The sequence below is a fragment of the Apodemus sylvaticus genome, chromosome 18 (genome assembly GCF_947179515.1).
Source record: "Apodemus sylvaticus chromosome 18, mApoSyl1.1, whole genome shotgun sequence".
NCBI lineage: Eukaryota > Metazoa > Chordata > Mammalia > Rodentia > Muridae > Apodemus > Apodemus sylvaticus.
The window spans coordinates 52,287,139-52,311,384 of NC_067489.1; the positions used below are offsets into that span (position 1 = coordinate 52,287,139).

General features: G+C 36.4%; 1 protein-coding gene and 1 long non-coding RNA gene across 10 annotated transcripts in view; one reads left to right on the top strand and one right to left on the bottom strand.

The window, feature by feature from the left end:
* The window catches only part of Wdr17 (WD repeat domain 17), a 78,730-nt gene that overhangs the window by 1,431 nt on the left and 53,053 nt on the right, over positions 1 to 24,246 (bottom strand). For 3 of the 9 annotated variants that reach the window (XM_052162220.1, XM_052162225.1, XM_052162226.1), the window contains 7 exons: positions 24,094 to 24,233; positions 19,267 to 19,378; positions 12,119 to 12,260; positions 11,699 to 11,801; positions 10,602 to 10,703; positions 7,820 to 7,918; positions 746 to 929 (listed from right to left, as the gene is read on the bottom strand). In XM_052162220.1, coding sequence (XP_052018180.1) covers positions 746 to 929; positions 7,820 to 7,918; positions 10,602 to 10,703; positions 11,699 to 11,801; positions 12,119 to 12,260; positions 19,267 to 19,378; positions 24,094 to 24,233 — 882 coding nt within the window. Of the gene's footprint in view, positions 1 to 745; positions 930 to 7,819; positions 7,919 to 10,601; positions 10,704 to 11,698; positions 11,802 to 12,118; positions 12,261 to 19,266; positions 19,403 to 21,512; positions 21,534 to 24,093; positions 24,234 to 24,246 lie in introns of all 9 variants that reach the window. The other 6 variants (XM_052162219.1, XM_052162224.1, XM_052162227.1 and 3 more) reach the window with 3 other exon arrangements.
* LOC127668577 (uncharacterized) lies at positions 9,258 to 24,212 on the top strand. Its single transcript, XR_007974118.1, has 3 exons — positions 9,258 to 9,318; positions 9,463 to 9,577; positions 24,126 to 24,212. It is a non-coding gene; the product is annotated as an uncharacterized LOC127668577 (long non-coding RNA).

Consider the following 24,246-nt stretch of genomic DNA (forward strand, 5'->3'; position numbering starts at 1 on the left):
TTTAAATATTACATTAGAACTGTGTGGATTTGGACATTACAAGTGCAAAACACTGGCAGCTGGAACACTTCTTGACAGATTGTGTTAACTCACTTTGTGAAATTTGACCTTGTTATCTCGCAGTGACAACTACTCTTAGATAATAAAGACTTCTCTGATCCTGCGAGATTACAATCCCCTAGGGTTATACTCAGAGGCTCTAAACATAATCGTTCCTCATTATTTTGACTGCACATTTGAATACTCTTTGGGAATTAGTTATCCTCTGTGATGAATCACAGTGAATTTTAATTGGTGAAAGTTCAGTAAACAATGCAAGAGCACTTGAAATATCAGTAGCATGCATCAATTAGTTTTATTTCATTGGGCTTATGTAATATAAATGGAGACTAGAAAGTAAATATAATCTCTGATAAAATCAGTTTAATTGTTGATTATTTCACTTACTTTTCATTAAGTTATGACATTTGAAAACATCTTTGTTGCTATACATATATGTAAATAAGTTGCTACTAAATGTATGTATTACAAAATTGCTTCAGTGATAATAGCTCAATGATCATCTCTGGATTTATTTTAAGGGGAAAAAGATCACTTGCATTATCAAGGAAGCACTAAGGGCAATATTTTCTTACTGAAATCTTTCTTTACATTCACCAAGTTTACAGAGTTTATATTTGTTTTAAGGTACCATTAACAAGCTCATAATAGAAAGATAAAGTTAATGTCTGATAGTAGACTGTACCTGGATTTTTAGTCCAGTAAGACAAGAGATGTGAATGTCTGAATGGCTTGGAAGGTTTGATCCAGTCACATAATCTGGTCCAGTAATTCCTTTGAGTGGCTCTTCTTTCAGTCTCTTTAATAAAGTTTCATAAACTGTTCTTTGTGAATCAGAAGGGGGTGTATATGGAGAATCTTCTGATGATCTACATTTTAAATAAACATTCATGTTTTTTATAGAATTATAGAATTATTGACATTTAGTTTTGAAATTGTCTCTGATGAGCTCATTATCCTTTATAGATGGAGGCAAATCAATTTAAATTTAAATTATAAAAAAAACAAAGCACTATCCAAGTCGGATCCACCCACCATCGCAGTCAGATCCACCTGGGACACAGCCTGCAGAAGTGAGTTGCTCATGGTCCCCTGAACCCCACTGTCTAGCTTAAGTCTCATTCTTTGGTTCAGAGGAGCCTTGTGGGACACTAAGAGAATCCTGCTTTTCCATGTAAACTTTTGGGAGCCCCACAACTAACCAGTTTGGAACCGTACCCCACCAATTTCATCCCAGTCTGATCTATAGGCCGTCCCAGTTGGGTATGCTTGGAACACAGTTTGCAAAGATAAGCTGCCCAGTCCCTTGAGCTCCATTGTCTATGTCTGGGCTTGCTTTTTGGTCCTGAGGACTCTGGCAGGACCCTAAGAGCCTTCCACTTCACCATGGAGTCCTGCAGAGGCATCACGAACTACCATCTTGGAACATTTCCCACCAATCTTTGCCATTGGGGTCTGCCTGAAGCTCAACCAGCAGACTCAGATACCCTGATGTCTGTTGTCTTGTCTATGGCTGCCCCAACCTTCCCTGGAAGTCCTGCTGCCATTAGAATCATTCAGCTAGCACCAGGGAAAGCAGATGCCTAAAGGACAGCATGAGAACACAGTCAACAAGACCCAGGACAATAATGTACCACCAGAGCCCAGCTACCCTGTTACAACAAACCCTGGATATCCTAATGAAACTGAAGCACAAGAAGAAGATTTTAAATCCAATCCTATAAAGATGAGTGAGGCCTTTAAAGAGGACATGAGTAAAACCCTTAAGGAAGTACAGGAAAATGCATTCAAACAGGTAGAGGCATTAAAAGAGGAAGCAAATAAATATAAAAAATAGAGGAAAATTTAATCAAATGGGTGAAGGATAAATAAAACTGTACAAGAACTGAAAAGAGAAACAGAAGCAATAAAGAAAACACAAACTGAGATAATCCTGGAAATGGAAAAACCTAGAAAAGAGAACAGGATCTACACATATTAACATCATCAAGAGAATACAGGAGACCTAAGATAAAATCTCAGGTGTAGAAGATGCGATTGAAGATGTCAATAAATCCATCAAAGAAATGTAAAATCTAAAAAGTTCATGACATAAAACATCCAGGAAATTTGTAACATTATGAAAAGACAAAACCCAAGAATAATGGGAATAGAAGAAAAAAAGTCCCAGCTCAAAGGCCCAGAAAACATCTTCAATAAAATCATAAAAGAAATTTTTTCTAACCTAAAAACAAAGATGCCTACAAATGTACAAGAAGCTTACAGAACACCAAACAAATTAGACCAGAAAAGAAAATCCTTCTGCCACATAGTGATCAAAACATTAAATATGCAGAACAAAAAAGAATTCTAAAAGCCACTAGGGGAAAAGGCCAAGTAACATACAAAGGCAGATCTATCAGAATTATAAACAATTTCTCAACTAAGACCCTGAAAGTTAGAAGGGCCTGGGCAGAGGTCTTGCAAACATCAAGAGACAACACTTTAGTAGCCCAATCTACTAAACTGAGCAAAACTTTCAATCACCATAGAAGCAAAAAACAAAACAGGCTATCACAAAATCAAATGTATACAATACCTCTCTCCACTAATGCAGCCTTACAGAGGATATTAGAAGGAAAACTCCAATCCAATGAACCTATCTACCCTCAAAAAATCCACAAGAAATAAATAATTTCACATCTTTAAAAACAATTGAAGAAACACACACACACACACACACACACACACACAAACGCTACTACTACTACCACCAACAACAACCTCAAAACAATAGGAAGCAACAATGATTGTTATTAATATCTCCCAAAATCAAAAGATTCAATTTCTCAGAAAAATGCAAAAGGTCAGAGAATATATGTGTAAACAGAACCCATCATTCTGCTGTATACAATAAACACATCTAAGTAACAAAGATAGTTCTCTCTGCATAAAGGGCTGGAAAAAGGTTTTCCAAGCAAATGGACCAAAGAAAGAAGCTGGAGTAGCCATTCTAATATCTAATGAAATAGACTCAACTAAAGTAATCAAAAGAGACAACAAAGGACACTTATCAAAGGAAATATCCACCAATCTCAATTCTGAACATCTATGCTCCAAAGGCAAAGACACTCATATTAGTAAAGGAAACATTACTGAAGCATAAATCGCACACTAAACCTCACACATTAATAGTGGGAGATGTCAACATCCCATTCACACCAATGGATGGGTCATTGAAACCTAACTCAACAAAGACATAGTGAAACTAATGGAATTGATGAAGCCAACAGATATAACAAATATGTATACTTTAAAACAAATATACTTTCTTCTCAGTACCTCATGGTACCTTCTCCCAAAGTGACCATATAATCAGTTACAAAATAAGCCTCAACACACGCACGTATATTGAAATAACCCTCTGCTTCCTACCAGATCACCAGAGATTAAAGCTGGACTTCACCAACAACAGACACAACAGAAGCCTACATATTCATGGAACCTGAACAGTTCTCCACTCAATGATCATTGTATTAAGTAAAAAACAAAGACATTTAAGACTTTCTAGACGTCAATGAAAACAAGAACACAGCATACCCAAACACATGGGGTGCTATAAAAGCAGTGCGAAGAGGGAAACTCATAGCACTATACGCCCTCATGAAGAAAGCGGAGAGTTCTTATACTAATATCCAAAATACATCTGAGGGATCTAGAAAAAAGCAAGCAAACAAACACAGGAGAAGATGGCAGGAGATAATCCAACTCAGGGATAAAATCAATCAATTAGAAACAAAGAGAATAATAACAAAGAATCAACAAAACTAAGAGCTTGTCAGTTGAGAAAAATCAATAAGATAGATAATCCCTTAGGCAAACTAACTAAAAGGCAGAGAGATGGTACCTAAATGAGCAGAATCAAAAAGGAAAAGAGACAAAAAACAATGGGCATGGGGGAAATTTGAAGAATCATTTGGTCTTATTTCAAAAGCCTATACACCACAAATTTGGAATATCTAGATGTAATAAATGATTGTCTAGACAGACACCAATAGCCAAAGCTAAATCAAGATCAGGTAAACTGAATGGTTCTATAACCCCCAAGGAAACAGAAGCAGTCATTAAAATATACCAACCAAAAAACCTCCTGGGTCAGATGGTTTTCTCCCAGGATGGCAAAGAAGAGCTAATGCCAATACTCTTTATACTACTTCACAAAATAGAAACATAAGGAACATTGCTAAATTCATTCTATGAGGGCACAGTCATCCTGATTCCTAATCTACAAAAGGATTCAACAAAGAAAAATAATTTCAGATCAATTTCCCTTATGAACATTGATACAAAAATATTCAATAAAATACTCGCAAGCCAAATCTTAGAACACATCAAAGACATTATTCACCATGATCAAGTAAGCCTTATGCCAGAGATGCTGAGGGTTGGTTTAATACATGAAAATCCATTAATGTAATCTACTGTACAGACAAACTGAAAGAAAAAAAACACATGATCATCTCATTAGATGCTGCAAAAGCCTTTGACAAAATCCAATACTCCTTCATGTTAAAAGTCCTAAAAAGATCAGGGATACAAGGTGAATACTTAAACACAATAAAGGCAATGTACAGTTAGTCAATAACCAACAGCAACTTAAATGGAGAGAAACTTAGAGGAATTCCAATAAAATCAGAGACAAGAAATGGCTGTCTACTCTCTCCTTATCTCTTCAATATAGTATCTGAAATTCTAGCTAGAGCAATAAGACAACTAGAGATCAAGGGTATACATATTGGAAAGAAAGAAGTCAAAGTATCACTATTTGTAGATGATATTAAAGTATATATAAGCGATCCCAAAAATTCTATCAGAGAACTACTACAGTTAATAACCAGCTTCTGACAGGTGGTTGGATACAAAATTAACTCAAAGAAACCAGTAACCCTCCTTTATATAAGAGATAAATGGGCTGAGAAAAATATAGGGAGACAATACCTTTCACAATAGCCACAAATAATATAAAATACCTAGGTGTAACTCTAACCAAGCAAGTGAAAGACCTATATATCAAGAACTTCAAGTATTTGAAGAAAGAAATTGAGGAAGGTATCAGAAGATGGAATCCATGCTCATGGATTGGTAGGACAAATGCAGTGAAAATGGCCACCCTACAAAAAGTAACCTAAAGATTACATGTAATCACCATCAAAAATCCACCACAATTCTTCACAGATCTTGAAAGAACAATTCTCAATTTCATATGGAAAAGCAAAAAACCCAGGAGTGTAAAAGGATTCTGAACTTTTTCTCTGAATCGGAACTCTGAACAGGAGTGTGAAAGGATAAAAGAACTCCTGTGGGTATCACTATCTTTGACTTCAAGATATACTACAGAGAAATAGAAATAAAAACTGCATGATATTGGTATAGAAACAAACAGGTAGATCAATGGGATTGAATAAAAGACCCAGAAATAAACCCACACACCTGTGGTCACTTGATTTTTGACAAAAAAAGGTCAAAATCATGGAAAGAAATGGAAAAGGGAGAGTATCTTCAACAAATGGTGCTAGTCTAATTGGATGTCTGCATGTAGAAGAATGCAACTATTTTTCACCCTGCCCAAAACTCATGTGCCAATGGATATATATATATATATGTATATGTATATGTATATGTATATGTATATGTATATGTATATGTATATGTATATGTATATGTATACGTATATGTATATGTATATACACATATATATATTAAACACTATATATAATATATTATATATATGTGTATATATATATATATATATATTAGATACTAGCAATTCAAATAACTCAATTAAAATATGGGTACAGAGCTAAACAGAGCATTCTCAACAAAGGAAACTTGAATGGCCAAGAAGCACCTAAAAAAATGTTAGTTTCCTTAGTCATTGAGGAAATACAAATCAAAATGACTCTGAGATTCCACTTTACACCTATCTGAATGGCTAAGATCAAAAACTCAAAGGACAGCAAGGTTGGCAAGGTTGGCAAGGTTGCAGAGCAAGGGGAACACTCCTCCACTACTGTTAGGAATGCAAATTTGTTCAACCACTCTGGAAATCAATTTGTTGGTTTGTCAGAAAATTGGGAATAGCTCTACCTCAAGACCCACTTGAGTATACCACTCCTGGGCATATACACACAAGATGCTCCACCATCCCACAAGAACATGTGCTCAACTCTGTTCACAGCGGTTTTATTTATACAGTGATTCACTTATACAATGGAATACTATACAGCTATTAAAAACAAGGACATCATGAATTTTGCAGATAAATTGATGGGCTAGAAAATATTACCCTGAGTGAGGAAAACTACACCCAAAAGGATATGCATGATATGATGATATGTACTCACTGATAAATGGATATTAGCTATAAAGTACAGGATAACCATACTATAATAAACAGGCACAAAGAAGTCAAATAACCAGGAGTGTCCAAGGGAAGATGGTTGAATTTTTCTCGGAAAGGGAAACAAAATAGATATCAGAGATTGATGAATGGAGGGAAGTGATTGGAAGAGGGGACTGCGAGTAGAGCAAGGTGTAGGGGGAAACATCCTATTTCGGGAGAGCAGGGAAGAGAGAACAGAAATTGAAGGTGGAGCAATTCTTAGGATGTACCAGAGAACCAGATGTGGGTTAGTTCCAAGAGAGTCTATGGAGGTAGGGCAAATCTAGCTAAGATTCCTAGCAGTGACAGCTATGGATCCCGAAGTGGCCACTTCATAGCTAGGCAGGACTCCCAGTGCAGGGATAAAGACACAAAATGTTTGACTCAAAATATGCCCTGCCAACAAGATGTGCAGGGACAAAGATAGAGCAGAGACTGAGGGAATGGCCTCAAATCTGATATCTGCCTCAAAATGAGACCGAACCCATGGGCAAGAAACAATCTCTGACACTATTTATGATACTCTGTTTTGCTTGCAGACAGGAACCTAGCATAATTGCCCTCTGAAAGGCTCCACTCAGTGGACAATGAAAAGAGGTAAGAAGACTTACAGCTAAACATTAGATGGAATTTGGGGGGCCTTATGGAAGAGTTGGAAGAAGGATTGAGGGATCTGGAGAGGACAGGAACCCCACAGGAGGACCAAAAGAGTCAACTAACTTGGACTGTTGGGGGCTCCCAGAGACTGAACCACCAACCAAAGATTGAGCCCAGGCTGGACCTAGGCCCCCTGCACACCTGTAGCAGAGGAGCAGCTTGGCCTTTATGCAGTTTCCCCTAAAACTGGAGTGGGAGCTGTCCCTGAGCTTGCTGCCTGCCTGCCTGCCTGCATGCATGCATGCATGCTTTCCTGTGGGTCCTGCTCCCCTAAATGGACAGCCTTGCTTGACTTCAGTGGTAGAGGATGAACCTAGTTCTGCAGGGACCTCATGTGCATCAGGGGAAGGGGATACCCCCTGGGTGATACACAGAGGGGGCTTGCCCTTCTCAATAGTGAAGGGCAAGTTGAAATTGGGGGAGATCTTGTGTAAAGGGGTACAGGGAGCAGATTGGGGCTGATACTGGGATGTAAAGTGAATAAATAAATTAGAAAAAAAAAACCCAAAGGACTCAAAAAGGCAGGAATTAACTTTACAACAAATTAGTACTGAGTGTATGGTCAACCAATTGACAAACTATTTTACTAAACTTGATTTTAAAAACAACATCATATTCCTGACACTTTGTCGGTAACCCTAAATTCTTTCTGCATTTGAATGTTAGATTGTGTTCACTCACTGTTTAGCAGACTGTGTGCAAGCTCTCCACGCATCCAGTTCCTCAGCGAGATGCTCAATTTTTAAAGGTACTGACACCACTCGGCGTTTTAAGAGCTGACTGAAACATGAGAAAGAATTGGCATCTGGTGTAACAGTAAAAGATCAGACAGCACAAACTTTAATAACTAAAATTTTATCTATGATGCTTGTTCAGTAGTGTGTGTGTACAAACGTTTATATATATATATAGGCATATATGTGTTTACTTACATGATTATGATTTAAGTCCCTGGTAATTCTAAATTGCTCGAGACCTGGGGTTGGAATAGCGACTCTAGTTAAGTGCCCCACATAGTGTATGGAGCATGACAAGATAAGACAAGCAATGCTGAACATCCGGAGTGAGCTAGCACGGTTCATCCAGACCTTGACTTAAGTCTCAGAAACAGAATATAATTGTACGATTAGAAGAATAAGGAAAGCACTAGATCTGAGAGGCTCGTTTTAATCTGAGAACACTGAATTTAAGGCTGGAGCATGGTGCAGGTTGCTAGACTAGACTCACACATAAGGGGCTTTGAGATTAAATTGTATCTGAACATGAAAATGAGATATCTCCAAAAGGATGACAGGCAAAGCTCGGAAGAGAGTTTCCTGTGCCAGTGACCTGGTTCATGCTCACCAGCACACACAATTTACAAATGAGCCTTCTGTAGGGAAAAAATTACTAGAACACAGAGGGAAGAGGGAAGATAAGAAATGAGGCCAGAGGACAGGAGATAAGGGGTGAGAGGAAGTATCAGTTAAATAGAACACAGCAATGGGGAGTTGGACAGTTATTACATTACGAAAATGAAAATAAGCTGTAGGACATAACAGGGAGTCATTATTACAAAGAAAGCCTCTAGGGCTGGAGAGATGGCTCCGCCCTAGAGGGCACTGACTGCTCTTCCAAAGGACCCAGGTTCATATCCCAGCGCCCACTTGGCAGCTCACAATCGTCTGCAGCTCTGAGTTCTGACACTCTCATATAGACATACATGCAGGCAAAACTCCAATGTACATAGAGTAAGGTAAGTAAAGGGAATCCCGTAAACACTGAGACCTTTTAAAGTTCTCCTTCTTATTTACCGAGTTCTTCTTAATGCAGACATAGTCTGTGAACTTTCCTCTGCCTCATACACAGTAACTTTTGTTTTTTTATTCTTTGTATGCCTTTTTTGCTTCCCAGTTCTGAGGTTGTCTCAATTTGAATGTGAGCTGATGTGGAATTCTCCATGTAGTCCGCGCTGGCCTTGAACCAGCGAGAATCCCTTTACCTCAGCATCCCATGCTGAGATTGCACACATGAGCTGCCACTCCAGTCTTTTAGCTACTTATTATTAATGCTAACATTTCTGCTTATTGAGATTGGGTTTCTCTCTGTAGCCTTGGATGTCCTCAAACTCACTCTATGACCAGTCCTATCTGGAACTCAGAGATCCACCTGCTCCTGCCTCTGACGTACTGCAATCAAAGGTATGTGCCACCACCACCCAGCTTATTAATACTAATTTAAGAGAGCAGTTTTCTCTCATCTGTCATCAGTGAAGTCACACAAACTGGACAGATTCGACATTACTTTAATGGCTGTGATACAGCTTGCTGTTCCTGTATTTTCAGGTTGAAAGTAGGCTTTGAAGTTCGGTCTGTTGTCTGTACCGAAACAAACTTCCTTGAACATCTGGTGATAATGCTGCTTAGGCTGTACTATGTGGCATCAGCGACTTCTTTACCCGTGAGTTAGAAATAAGAAAGCTTTCCATCCCTCTCAGAGTCTCCTAGCTTCTGTAACTGGTACTCAGAAAAAATGGTCTTCCCTAGAGAATAAGCGTCAAGAATCAAAGGGTTGTACACACTACCATTTAGCGAGTTAATGGGCTTATAAATTAATTTTCAGGAAATACTTTGTGAATTTGTTTATTCACTAAATCATACTCATGCAATGATGTGTTAATCTCTCTTGTTAAGCAGAGAGATGGGTTAGAAGTGAAGATCTGTTGAATCTGCTTTGGGTCTTGTTTTTTAATGAAGTAAGTTTTAAGGATAATGGATAATGAGTTACGTTTAGCAAGCTGTTAGAGAATGTAGATGTTTAGTTAACAGATTATATAAAACACGATTTGTCATGACTATAAAATACTAGCTTCTTTACTACTTATCAATGACTTTCACTTGAATATTTCTACCACAGAGATTGAGAACTAATCTTTATGGCTTCCTGTATTTTAACAGGGGTGTTATGCAATGTTGCAAGGGAAGGGTAGGCATGAAAGCAGATGGGAGACTTTTCAGAACACGATGAGAATGTGTGGAGTGAAGACCTTTAAGATCCCCCTTTCCTACCCTTTTGTGCCCTCCCTAGACGGCAGACATGCTATGCAGAGGGTTAGCATCTATCTTGTAACCATGGGAAATTCATACAGAAGGAAGGAAGTAAGAGTTCCAAAGTAAAAAAGAGAAAAAAGAGGGGGGGGGGAAATCCAGGTCTTTGGTGAAATTGCTGGACCACTTTATGAGTTCTGGGATGCCTCTCTGATGTGTCCTAATAGGCAAACATCAACATATCCTACGTATTTCGCTTTCTGTTAGCAGCTCTATCATTCGTAGACTAATGCATTCACAAGCCATATACCTGCTTTCCTGGAGAGCTCATGTAGAGTGAGCAAGTGAACTCACAGAACAATACATTTAGTGCCTGTGATCCTCTTAGAGATTATCTTAGTAAAAGGAATTTCTCAGTAAAGTCTTTTTATTTTTACCTCGTGTACTCATAAAGCGCTGGAACAATACTTCGATACTGTCTTCTGATAGCCAGTAAGGCACCAATGTAACCACACAATATAAGTAATTCATTTCGAGCCCTGAAAAAAGAATATATTTATTTTTAAACTTTAGAGTTTGAAGCACAGGACGTTATTCTCTTACATAATTCAAACATGCCTATTTATATTCTTACAGATGATACTTACAAAGTACATTTCGAATGGTTTACAAAATTAGAGGAAATGATTTGTGTATTAGATAAAAATTAATTCATAATTCTTATTCTAAAATTAATCATATAACATAAATTACCATTTAAAACAACTGTCTTTAAATAGCATTTAGTTCTTGTCCGCTTATACATATCTAATTCTTTTGTGTTTTAATACTCGACCCTGAGCCTGAGCCCTCACCCTACTGTTCATAGTTAATTTGCACCCTGAGGCCACCCCTGGCTTTCTCTTCTTGTCATTTATTTCTAAGTAATTGCTTTTATCAGATTTAGGAACTTATGACACATTATGTCAACTCTAGGAAAGGACCCAGTTTTGTTTCCTGCAGGGTGAACTTGGCAGTTTTCCAGGCCATTTCACTGAAAATCTCTCTTACAAATTAGCCTCAACTCTCTGAAGACTTTAGTTGTATTAAAAAAAAAAATCCTAATGGTTCTTGAGTTTAAGGATGGTGTCATTTTCTGTTTTCTAGCACCTGCAAATCTTTCTCATTTAGGCTTAGTATGGTTTTCATTTACAATATATATTGAATAAATATGGTTCTTAGTTTCTTATGGACTCCATGCCTATAATCTAAATGTTTTGAACTCAGCCTTCTTGCAACAGGTGTGTTTCAGCGAAACTACAGACATGTGCACCCACATAAACAAACGCATGCTAGCTATTGTTAATAGTTACTGTTCATTTCAAGTTCACTTTATTATCCTCTCATGAACATTGTCGCAACAAAAGCAACAATGGAAAGTACAATTTGTTTATAAGTACAGCTACCTATCTCTTGATTTGAACAACAAAGCTAATACTGCCATTTGAAATATTATACTGAATATTTTCATGTCTTGAAGAAAAAAAGTACTTACTCAGTGCACGTATGTGAGAGTAATTTCTCAGTAGGCATGTAACTCATTAGGTCAAGCACAGGATAAACAGTATCTAGAGTCCAGTTCGAGTTACTGATACATCCTGGCAAAATAAAACAAAATGAAATGTATTTTAAATTACAGTGGCAGGTTTTGATCATCCAATTTTTAAAAATCATTTAATCAACTTTTCATCAGTTAGTCATAATTCTGTATTTTGTATGACAATCTATTGGTCCATTCACTGTCTCTAGGTCTTCCCATAACATAAAATCAGGAGACAGAGCATATTCCACATCAGAAATCTTTCTGTGAAATTTGGAATGACTTGTGTTTGATCTTCAAGCAGATTAACAAGATGAATGAAAATACCAAATGAACACATAGATCTCAAATCCAAACTACCAACTAGAAACTTACCTTTTACAAAGTCAATACCAATAGGAAGAGCCTTTTCGGGTTCCTGACTTAGTAAATAATACTTTATGGTTTCAAATACATTGCCATCTGCCCGGGCTGTTTCAGCCAACTGAATGCATTCTTCTGCTGGGGGTAGACTGCACTAAGAAATAATTTGTTGAAAGACAATGTTACTAAGATTCACATGGATCAAGTCCATAGTATAAATGCCAATTATTGCTACATTTTCTGTCTGTTTCGCTTATTAAAGTTGCCCCAAATATATATATAAACAAAATTCTTTATAAATGAAATTCTTTATGGAAATAATGTAAAATCAAATAATGAAGGTGAGGTTATTAGCTAATAAATTAGTTGATTTTCACCACAAAAATACTTAATAAATATGTAGAACTTAAGTTTTCTGATAATAATGCTGTGATCAGTACTCACTAATGCAGCTCAGCAAAAGCCAAAATAAAACAAAACAAGCCCACAATGAAGTCAGCTGTTCTAGAGTAAATATATAATACAGACATTGTCAACAGTGTATTAAAACTGTATCATCCCACATTTTCTTCTTTACAATTGAAATTATCCTTTGAGGCAAAAGGACCCTACTCCAAAAAGACTAAACCTATGTAGGTTCTAAAGTTTGACAGTTTAAAATGCACAGTGTGGAAAGTCCGTCCAGGTCTCCAAAATTTCATTATTACAAAATGAAAAACAATGCTCATTAATGTGAAAAATAGACCTTTCTGTGGAAGTGGAAATTATGTCCTCTTAGTGAAGATGCTTTCTTTCCATTATATAGGTTGAATGAATTACCACGTATATAACTTAAAATGTATATAAAATATATGTGATTATTAAAGATTAAAAAATGAAAGTGGCACCCATAAAATCTCTTATTTTTTCTTTTTTTTATTTATTGAAAAGGGAAGTAAAAACACTTTATGATAAAATTAAATATTTACATGGAAAATATTTCAGAAAGACACATTAAAATTGACAATTTTCATGGAAAATTAAAGAGTAAATGGTACTCTTTAAACATGTAAAACATGGTTAAATTAATTGAAATATGGGATAGAAACATTTTATGATAGAATTGAAGATTTACTTGGAAAATATTTCTGATAAAATTGCTGGGTATAGTAGCCTGGGCTGGCATTTGTGTTCTCTTAGCGTCTGTATGAGGTCTGCCCAGGATCTTCTAGCTTTCACTATCGTCTCTGGCAAGAAGTCTGGTGTGATTCTGATAGGTCTGCCTTTATAAGTTACTTGTCTGTTTTTCCTTGCTGCTTTTAATATTCTTTCTTTGTTTAGTGAATTTGGTGTTTTGATTATTATGTGCTGGGAGGATTTTCTGTTCTGGTCCAGTCTGTTTGGAGTTCTGAAGGCTTCTTGTATGTTCATGGGCATCTCTTTCTCTAGGTTGGGGAAGTTTTCTTCTACAATTTTGTTGAAGATAATTACTGGGCCTTTAAGATGTAAATCCTCGCTCTTGTTTATACCTATAATCCTTAGGTTTGGTCTTCTCATTGTGTCCTGGAGTTCCTGGATGTTTTGGGTTACCAGTTTTATGCATTTTACATTTTCTTTGACTGTTGAGACAATGTTTTCTATGGTATCTTGAGCACCTGAGGTTCTTTCTTCTATCTCTTGTATTCTGTTGTTGATGCTTGCATCTATGATTCCTGAATTCCTTCCAAGGTTTTCTATCTCCAGAGATGTCTCACTTTGTGGTTTCTTTATTGTTTCTACTTCCACTTTTAGATCCTGGATGGTTTTGTTCAGTTCCTTCACTTGATTGTTTGTGTTTTCCTGTAATTCTTTAAAGGATTTTTGTGTTTCTTCTTTAAGGGCTTCTGCCTGTTGATCCATGTTCTCCTGTATTTCTTTAAGGGATTTTTGTGTTTCCTCTTTAAGGACTTTTACCTGTTGATCGATTTTCTCCTGTATTTCTTTAAGGGAATTATTTAAGACCTTCTTGATGCCCTCTATCAGCATCATGAGATGTGATTTTAAATCCAACTCTTGCTTTTTCGGTGTGTTGGGGGTACCTGGGACTTGCTGTGGTGGGAGAACTGGGTTCTGATGTTGCCATGTGGCCTTGGTTTCTGTTGGTAGGGTTCTTGTGCTTGCCTTTTGCCATCTGGTTATCTCTGGTGCTAGTTGGTATTGTTGCCTCTGACTGGAGTTTGTTCCTCCCGTGGGCCTGTAAGCCTGTGTCCTTACTCCTCTGAGCTCAAAAGTGAAAGCACTGCTGGGAGATCTCTCTCTCCCCTGACAGGCTATGCACAGAAGTCTGTGGAATTTCCTGGCTCCCAGGTACAAATGGTGGTGGGAAGACTTCTGTCACAGCTGCTCCACTGATCTTAGGCCCTGTGTGCTCTTGGTTCTTCCCCTCCAGAGAGAAGGTGGAGATCTCACCTCTGAGCTCAGAAGGGGAAGTGTTGCTGGGAGATCACTCACTCCTGGCGGGCTGCGCATAGAAGGGTGTGGAGTTTCCTGGCTCTCTGGTGCAAATGGCAGTGGGAAGACTTCCTGGCAGCCATAAAATTTCAACAATATTGCTACCTAAATGAGAGCTGAACAATTCCAATGACAGTTGGCAGTTCAGTGTAGATGGGGAAAATCATACAGGCCCTATCCCTGGATAAAGAGGTACAAGCAATTAATAGCTGCTAGGATGAGAAGACTCAGTCTTCTCCAGTGATGAGACACAGACTGGATAGTCAATACTGACTACCCTAGAAATGTATCCACATATAGGCAATACTGAACAGACTATGTAGGTGGTGTTTATATGTTTATTCCTCTATATATATATGGACTAATAATGGTTAAAGAACAGAAAGCTGTGAATTTAGAAAGGAGATATTATAGTAGGGGCAAGATTGGGCAAAGGATGTGATAATATTGTAAATAAAGTTTAAGAATATTGAAGCTAGTACTCCTAAGCAACATAATGGATTAATGCTTTAAAATGTATTTATTAATATAGTTATTAAATAGTTCCACATTTCTTATTGTTTAAAAATTAAATAGACTGATTAGTTTAGGTCTCTCCCTCTGAAAAGCTTTCCTAAGAATCGCAAGATTATTTCCTGTCCTATCATGGAATTTCTCAAATAGGTTAATACTGTGTTTGTTTGTGCTTTGACTTTGGTATTTATGAAAACCTTAGAAAGTTTTCAGAGTTGTTAACAACTTCACAATTACTGGATTTTAAAGAAGAACTAATAAATTCCTATCAAATATTCTAATCATATCTTTTAGAATGTATAATGAATATTGGCTGCATGGTTCATGGCCCCATTATTTCTACGAGACAGAGAGAGGATGAACCTGCTCTCTACAGCTCAAAGTTAGAGTAAGAGGAGGAGAAAGTAAGTTTTGTTCTGCTGCATAGCAAGATGATTGCAGTTAATAACAGTGTATCTTTCAAAACACCTTAAAGAAAGGATTTTTATGTGATTTTAACTCAAAATCAATAAACATTTGAGGTGGTCGTTGTGGAATTTCCTCTGATTTGAATTAATGCATGTGTATATAAAAATGTTACACTGTGACCTGTAAATACATGATTTTGTTTTGTTGATTTAAATGAGCCAGGATGTATAAACTTAGGTGGGTCATTTATCCTCACTATTCCTGCATGATTGATAACACCAGAGCTTCCTGCCTCTGAGACTGTTAACACATATTTAAACACTATGCAATGCATATCAAGACAGGTAGAACCAAAAGTCCTATTGCCTCTTTCCGCATGCATTTTTAAGTGTTTCTACTGGTACTTACAAAAATAAAACACAGATAACTTTTATTTATTTTTATTTCAAACATTTTGCTTTTCTTTAGATTTTTATTATATTTTAATGTATTTGTTTTGTATGTGTACTTTATGAGGCATAGCATACATGTGAGGTCAGAGGGCAACTTGAATGTAACATTTTTACTCTTTCCTCCATACAGGAGGAATCAATCAATAAGGATTGAATTCACATAATGAGAAATGAGGATAGGCACTCTTACCCCCTGATCCATTGCTATGGTGCCCATAGGAAATTTTAGACAGGAATTCAGATAATAGAAAATGTATAAGGAACAGTTGATATTTCCGGTAATGTCACAGATTACTGTTAGAACTGAATATTAATCTTTCCTAAATATTTCTGCAATAACAAATACAATTTACGCCATCACACAGCTATACTTGCTGAGGGCCACGCAGGAGGAAGGACAAACGTCTTTAGAAATCATGGGATGCAGCCCCCAGGTTACCACAGCCACATGGCTTGTGTGACATGGCCCCAAGGACCATGTGTCCTGGGGACTTCCTGCTGTCATGGAGGTCTGCTCTACTTGCTGCCCTCACATCCCTCTTAATCTAAGAGTTATATGAAAACTCTAAGGGACTTCCAGGCCCTCCCTGGGCAGTATGTCTGGCACCCACAGTACTAACGCTTGATCTCTTTGAGGCCTTGCTGCTGGAGCAGATTAGTGATCTATCACCACCCTAGAGAAGAACTTAGAGATGTAGATTGTCAGCACTAACCAACACCCTAAGAAAACATTTAGAAAAATAGTATTGTTAGTGAAGCTAGGTTAGAATGTTTTTACAACTGGCTCTGATGTAGAAAATCTTAGGGAACAGTATGAAGTTGAGAAAGGCACACTCTTACTAGCTAATCGAGGAACCTTTTATAGTCAAGGAACAAGAAAAATAGCAGCACTAGCTAACGTGCCTCACTGAGGCTAGACTGATGGTAATGGATTTCTTATGCCCATTTTTGTCCTCAGCTTCTTGATATGATTTTTTTTAAGAACTGCTGATGAGTATATAAACACTTGACTGATTTTTATATAAAAGTTTAGATTTGTGATTCTTTTAAGATTCTTACTATTACCTTTAAAGATAAATAGTAAAATAATTACTTCTTTCTAAACGCAAATTGCCACCGGTCAGTAAGAGAAAGTGGCTGAGAAAACTACCTTGCTTGCTTCTCCTTTCTTAATCTGTGACAAGTTGCTTAGTCATGGATGTATGTGAGGTTTTTAGAATAATTTGTTTTCTTTATCTGTACTACCTAACGTTATTTCTTATAAAGGTATTGGAAAACAGACTTTTTTTTCATAATCATTCACTAGAAGAAAATTTAAATGTAATTACATTCTAATCATACATTGCTTGAAAGATTTTGCTGGGATATATAAACGATGGAAGAAAGAAAGAAATGTGGTGTGGCTGGAACATTGTTTCTCTCATTCATCAACTCTGTGTGTATGTGCAAAGTCTATGGGGTTGAAGACCTGTTCCTTCCATCCACCAGTTGTGTGTATATATGTGTGTGTATGTGTGGAATACATGGAGCCTGCTTGCTGGAATTTTGTTCTATCCATTCTATGTACAAATATGTGTATGTCTGTCTATATGACTGTATGCATGTATGTATGTGTTTATGCGTGTATGCATGCATGTAGATTTGTGTGTATGAAGTTATTGGACTCTGCCTCTTGTTTCTTCCATTCAGTGTGTGTGTGTGTGTGTGTGTGTGTACTCTAAACTTTCTCTTTCCTTCTCTTTCTCGTCAGCCCCAAGGCATTGAAAGAGTTCATAATTTTTCTAATGGCCACGGGAGAGTGCCCACCCCAGTAAATTAAGCTTTGTTCCCTCAGAAAAAAGTCTGCCGATAACTTCTCTAATTTCTAGCTGCCTTTGGCAACAGCCCTTGTTGGTATCTGGATCCACCCTGGTCAGCAGCTCTAAGCAATGACCCCCAACGGCTGCTTGTCTCCGTTCACCACCACATGGATGCCAAAGCCAGTCAATAGCATATACTGACCCATTTATTCACACTTTTGGCATATCTAGTTTAGCATAATAGTACGTACATGCTAAATGATGAGTGTTTCTTAACAACTGGGAAAAAATCTTCAATTTTTTTAAAAAAAATGAAACAACATTTTGTTATTTTGAAAGTTAACAATAAGGAAATATGATTCTTCTATTTTTCTTTTTCTTAAAAGATATGTAGTACTTTTGGCTGGGTATAGTCATATGTTTTTAGTCCCAGCATAAAGATGTAGAGGCAGAGGCAGAGGAAGATGGATCTCTGTGAGTTTAAGGCCAAACTTGTCTGCATAGCGAGTTTCAAAGACAGCCAGAGGTACATAGTGAGACCTTGTTACAAACAAACAAACAAACAAAATAAAATAAAATAAAAATAACTATAATATATTCTTATATGTGTTATAACAATGTGTATACTATTTTCAAAATGAAAACTTATGTATGCATTATAGACATCTACTCACATTAAAAATAGTTTCATGATTTTTTTTAAGAAGAAATATCCTTAATTTGTGTAGCAGTAATCTTCTGTTAAACATTTAGATTCTATTTATATTGGTAAAGATTCCTGAAGTCTTTGAACCTATATATTTTAAATTATATAATTTAATTACATTTAAATAATGCACGTGAAATTCATTGATATCTTTTTTTTAAAGTTATTAATATCTCAGTGAATAAAGCACATGCCTTGTGGTCATGAGGTCCTGAGTTTGGGTCTCCAGGACGTGCATGCAAGCCCAGCACAGCAGAGCTGGATATAGGAAGATTCCTGGAACTCGGTGGTCAGCCAGCTTAGACAGTCAGTGAGATCTACATCCCTTGAATGACTATCTTAAAACCAAAGGTGGGAGCAATATAGGAAAGCTTCAGATAATGGCCTGTGACCTCCTGTGTGCATGTGAGTGCATGTGTGTACAGATGTGAGTGCCCACACTCACAAACACACAAATAAAGCAGTTAATATACAGTTGTAACTCATACACAAACCTCAGACACAAAGTAGAACCGTATAAAGGACTATGGTTGATTAGACACTTTGGAGATGAAATTTTTATTCCACCTTTAATTTGTGTAGATTTTTTTTTTTACTTCTGTGTGTTTCCTTCCTTTCTTGGTAAAATTTGAGCTTGGATCTAGAAGTCAATAAACATTTCTTTCTTTTGGTTATCACTTTTGTTGAAATAACAGGAACCCCCAGAAGGCCATTATTTAATTTTGGGCATGAGTTTCTATTTAAATAAACCAAAAATTACTAAAACCATAGCATTTCATTCCAGGCTAAACTCATTAATATATCATCACCTACCTTCTTGTGAAGGTCATTTATTTCTTCCACACACCCGGGGTAGAAGGCACAGAGTTTTACTAAATGTGCTTCGCTATCAGGAGTCATTAGGAGAAGATCAGCTGCCAAGTTCCTGTTTGTATAACAAAGGGGAAAACTCCATTGAGTAAATGATCCAAAAATAGATCCACAAGTGTTAAAAACAAAAACAAAAAAAACCCCAAAAAAACAAAAAAACAAACAAACAAACAAACAAAAATAAAGAAGACACAGTCTACCACCCAGGCTCCTCCATTACAATGCTTATTTAGTTATTTATGTCACACCATTTCAAGTATGGGTTGCAGAAAGCACAAAAGTTTTCAAAATGCCAAATCTGTGTAACTTCAATTCCTAAACTACAGCACTCAATGTTATCATTAGAGAAGAATCTTCTACCAGACAAAGCACTTGCAGATCGCAGATCAGCTTTTGGAGAAAATCCTGAGGTAAAGTGAAAGGCTAACAGGTTTCGCCTCTTTGTCATTCTTCTCAACACAAGGGCGTTCTGTGAGACTACACACTGACAGCAGCAAAATACTTAGCCACATCAACTCTTTGGACTACAGTTGTTCTGCTTGGTTTTCCTTTAAGGTTTAGGAAGAAATTGAAGAAAGAAATAGTTTTTGAATATTTTAAAAGATCGGAACTGGTGTAATAAATGGCTTACAAGAATAAAATGACACAGACTTAATAACACTGTGTAAAAAGATATGAGAAGCTTTTCTCAAAGCAGTAGGCGATTACTTTGTCTCATGTGTTCTAACTCAGAAAACACTCAATTTCAAGTGGCTCAAGATTATATATGTATATTTTGTGTGTGTGTGTGTCTTTAAAACAGACAATATATTAAAGGATACTATATAACACTGTTAACCAAGGCCTCATAAATTAGCTTTATACAGTAGTGATCAATCATTGATATGATCAATGAATTTTTGAAATGTAAGACATGCTTTCAAAATGATAAAGAATACAGAATAGATATAGAGATCATTTGCAACCATTGCTGTCAAATCCAAACTTTTAGTAAAGACACATGCCAACTGCCTCCACTCCCCAGAAGACAGTAGCAATTTAAGTTAGGCTTATAATCAAGTTTTTAGAATTAAAAATAGTTTTAGAAGTGTTTTACAAAATTTTATATAAAATATTTCAACTACAGTAATTTTTCTTTTGTGTCTCCCTAGCCAATCAATAATCCAGTAAAATATCATCATATCATCTTCAATTCCCTATATTATTATTACCATTAATCAAGTAAGTTTTAAAAACTCCAAGTTAAAGTAGTTTATACCTCTTCTTAAGAGGTATGAATTAATGTGTTTTCTAATAACTAAATTTAGTAGTATATTTTAATTATTTTATATATTTGTGTGTATACACGTGTGTATGTGTGTATGTTTGTGTATGTATGTATGTATGTACATGTGTGTATGTATATATGTGTATGTGTGTGTATATGTGTGTATGTATGTGTGTACATGTGTGTATGTTTGTGTATGTATGTGTGTATGTGTGTGTGTATGTGGGTGTGTTTGCATGTGTATGTGTGTATATATGTGTGTATATATGTGTGTGTGTGCATGCATAGTCTTGCTATCATGGAATTGCAAATCAGGTCATTAATTTATACTAGTATTTTTATATGCTGAGTCATAGTCCCACTCCTAATAATATTTTTTAAATTAATGTCCATGAAGATTCAGAATTGCATTCTGATTTTAGTTTTTGAAAACAACCATACTAAAACCATATTAAAACTTCCAACAACTGCAATAAAACCTGACTTTTCCCCACAAACTACATCCTGATATAGAAAGAAAATTATGGGTTGCTGATTATATTCATTGTTTACTTGTTTCTTTAAAATTGAGTACATTATTCTGCACTCAATAACACAACATAGCCACCTAAATAATTTAAACTTAAATTTCATTATTATAATGTGGTTTAGTTTGCTTAGCAGAGTTAGTTAACTTTTAGCATTGTATAAAGCCATAGTTAGTACAACTTTTTTCTGTACAACTTTTAAGTATAAAACCACATAGTTAAGCTATAAAAACTACTTTTATTGTTTTATGCTTATTTTTACAAATTATATAACTTGTATGTACAAATTGGAATATTGCAAAACCAAATAGTGTGGGGGTGGTCTTAAATAGTTTAAATTACGTGAAGTTTTACAGTAACATATTAATAAGAACAAAACTAGCCAGTACCCGTACCTGTATACGACGGATGGGAAGCTGGAGAGAAGACATTGAATGTGAATATCAGACAAACATCATAAATACCAGGAAGCAAACAAAACCACATCATAAATGTGAAATGCACAAATCGTTTAACTGTTTTCATTTATGAAATGATGACTAGCTTCCTTAAACTAAATTATTATTAATTTTTAATTGATAGGATTCCAATAGCTATATATGATTTTTTTTCTGAAAAATATCATACTTAGCAGAACATTTTCCAGCATTTGCAGAGGAAGTACACCTGGAGGAGTCGCCAGGTGAGGGAAGTGTGATTTTGTTAGAAGAAAGGATGGCAGATATCAGCTGATTGAAATAATTTAAATACATGGATAAAACAATAATGATTAGCAATTAGCAACCGTTTTGTCTTTACTTTTTTCTTTTTTCAAATATATAAAGTAGTTTTTACTTTTTGAAATTAGCATTGCATTATTTCTGCCATTTCCTCAATACAATCCTCCCATGTATCCCTTCCCTCGTAAACTCATGCCCTCTTTTTGTTTCTTGTTACATATATACATCTATAATTCTAAATTCATGACTACAACCTTCTCAGTCATATAAGATTACATATATACATATATATACATACACATATATGCACATATATGTATGTATATACATAAATACATACACATATGTGTGTATATATATATATATATATATATATATATATATATATATATATATATATATATATATCATTCAGCTTAGATGATAGCCATGAGCATGGAGTCAGCCACATTTGTAAGGAAGTGGTTTGGTTATATTTCTAACTCTTTGCCTGGCCTGAGAACAACCACAATAGACTACACAGTTGACTACTGTAGGCTTTTGACAAGGATGGGAGTCCTTTGAAACTCTTAGAGGACAGTTGATATTAGAAACATCTGAGTCTATCACGGGATACTACTATATTTTGTTAGTGGAAAGTGCTCCTAAATCACTATAAGACATGAGTAACCTTGGAATAATGATGATAATAGTTTACTATCAAATTCCAAGATCTGGAAAAGAATAGAATGTTTTCAATGATACATGTTACTAGTTATGAGCACAAACTTTATAGCTACCTTGCTGCTTTGGTTCACCATTCACTGAGTCCTCTGGCAAAGCAGTGTCTGCTTCACAGGACCCAGTAGTTCATGACATGTAAACTATTTAAGCTATTGGTCGGCACTCAGGGAAAGGTTCAAACTTGGTAGCTGCATCCAAATCGTCAGCACCATCAGCAGCAGCATAAACATCACCACCACCACCATTGCCATCATCGTCATTATCAGCAGCATTGCATTGCATTACATTGCATGCTATGGTGGCCGACAGAGCTCCATCTTCCGTTTGTTAACATCAAGTGTGGACTAGGAAGAGGGTAAGGTCCTCACTAAAAAGTTTAGATACTTCCCAGGATGTGTGTATTTCCGAGAAAGATAAGTAAAATTCTGAAGACATATTTAGTTTTCAATTTTATGTGAAGGTTTGTGTTTGTTTGTTTGTTTGTTTATTTATTTATTTATTTTTGGTTTTTTGAGACAGGGCTTCTTGTGTAGCCCTGGCTGACCTGGAACTCACTAAGGTTTGTGTTTAAATGTGAGTATGTACACCATGTATGTACAGGTGCTCACACACACCAGAAGGGGGCATTGGAGCTGGAGTTAGAGGTAGTTGTAAGCTCCCTGACATGTGAGGTGACAACTGAACCCCTGTCCTCTGTAAGAGGAACAAGTACTCAGAACTGCTGGGCCATCTTTCTAACTTCAAAACAAAACACTCTGTAGTCAACATTTGTCAATAAGTAGCTACCGAGTGACAGCTAAAAGTGCCTACATAATCATAGGCTGTCTGCCCTTGGGCTGGAGAGATGGCTCAGTGGTTAAGAGCACTGGCTGCTCTTCTGGAGGTCCTGAGTTCAATTCCCAGCAACTACATGGTGGGTCACCACCAACTGAACCTGAATCTGACGCCCTCTTCTGGTGTGTCTGAAGACAGCACAATGTACTCATGCCATACATAAAATCAATAAGTAAACCTTAAAAAGAAAAGGTGAAGAGGTGATGAAGAACTGAGTAAGAATAAGTTAGGCTTAGATTTCCATTTAAGCCCTTGGAAGATCTTTCTCTTGAATGTACAGAGTTTGAAAAGGGACTTCTCTAACATTTCAGACAAGAGAATTTTGTTTCTTGGCCTTGAAGTAAGACAAAAGATATGACAATAATAGGAGGGGGTGTGAAAAACATTTACGTGAGAATTTGGTCCTAATAATTTTGAAAAATATCCATGTATTGTCTTGTGATATTTTATCACTTGAAGCATTACACAATTACAACCAGGCTACCTTAGAAAGGGGCAGGATAGATTTCACTACCCTGCGACAGTTTTCTCATAATGAAATCTCAAATATATATACATAGATAGATAACATGAATATTATAGATATAGAGAGATATAATGATACGTGCTATATTCTTTACATCTTTTCAAAAGTAATTCATAATATTCTAAAATGCATGCCCCAACTGTGAAATTACTCTTTCCATTAAAAGTTTCTTACCACATTGGAATCATCATGCATTTTCTCGCCAGTAACTGCAGGGCATAATGCATTGCTGGGGCTGCAGGTTCTCCGAGGATGGTGCCCACTGAGACAGCCAGCTCTAGTTCATTCCCGCGGATCAGGTAAGCCATAGCAAGCTTGTTCGTAGGA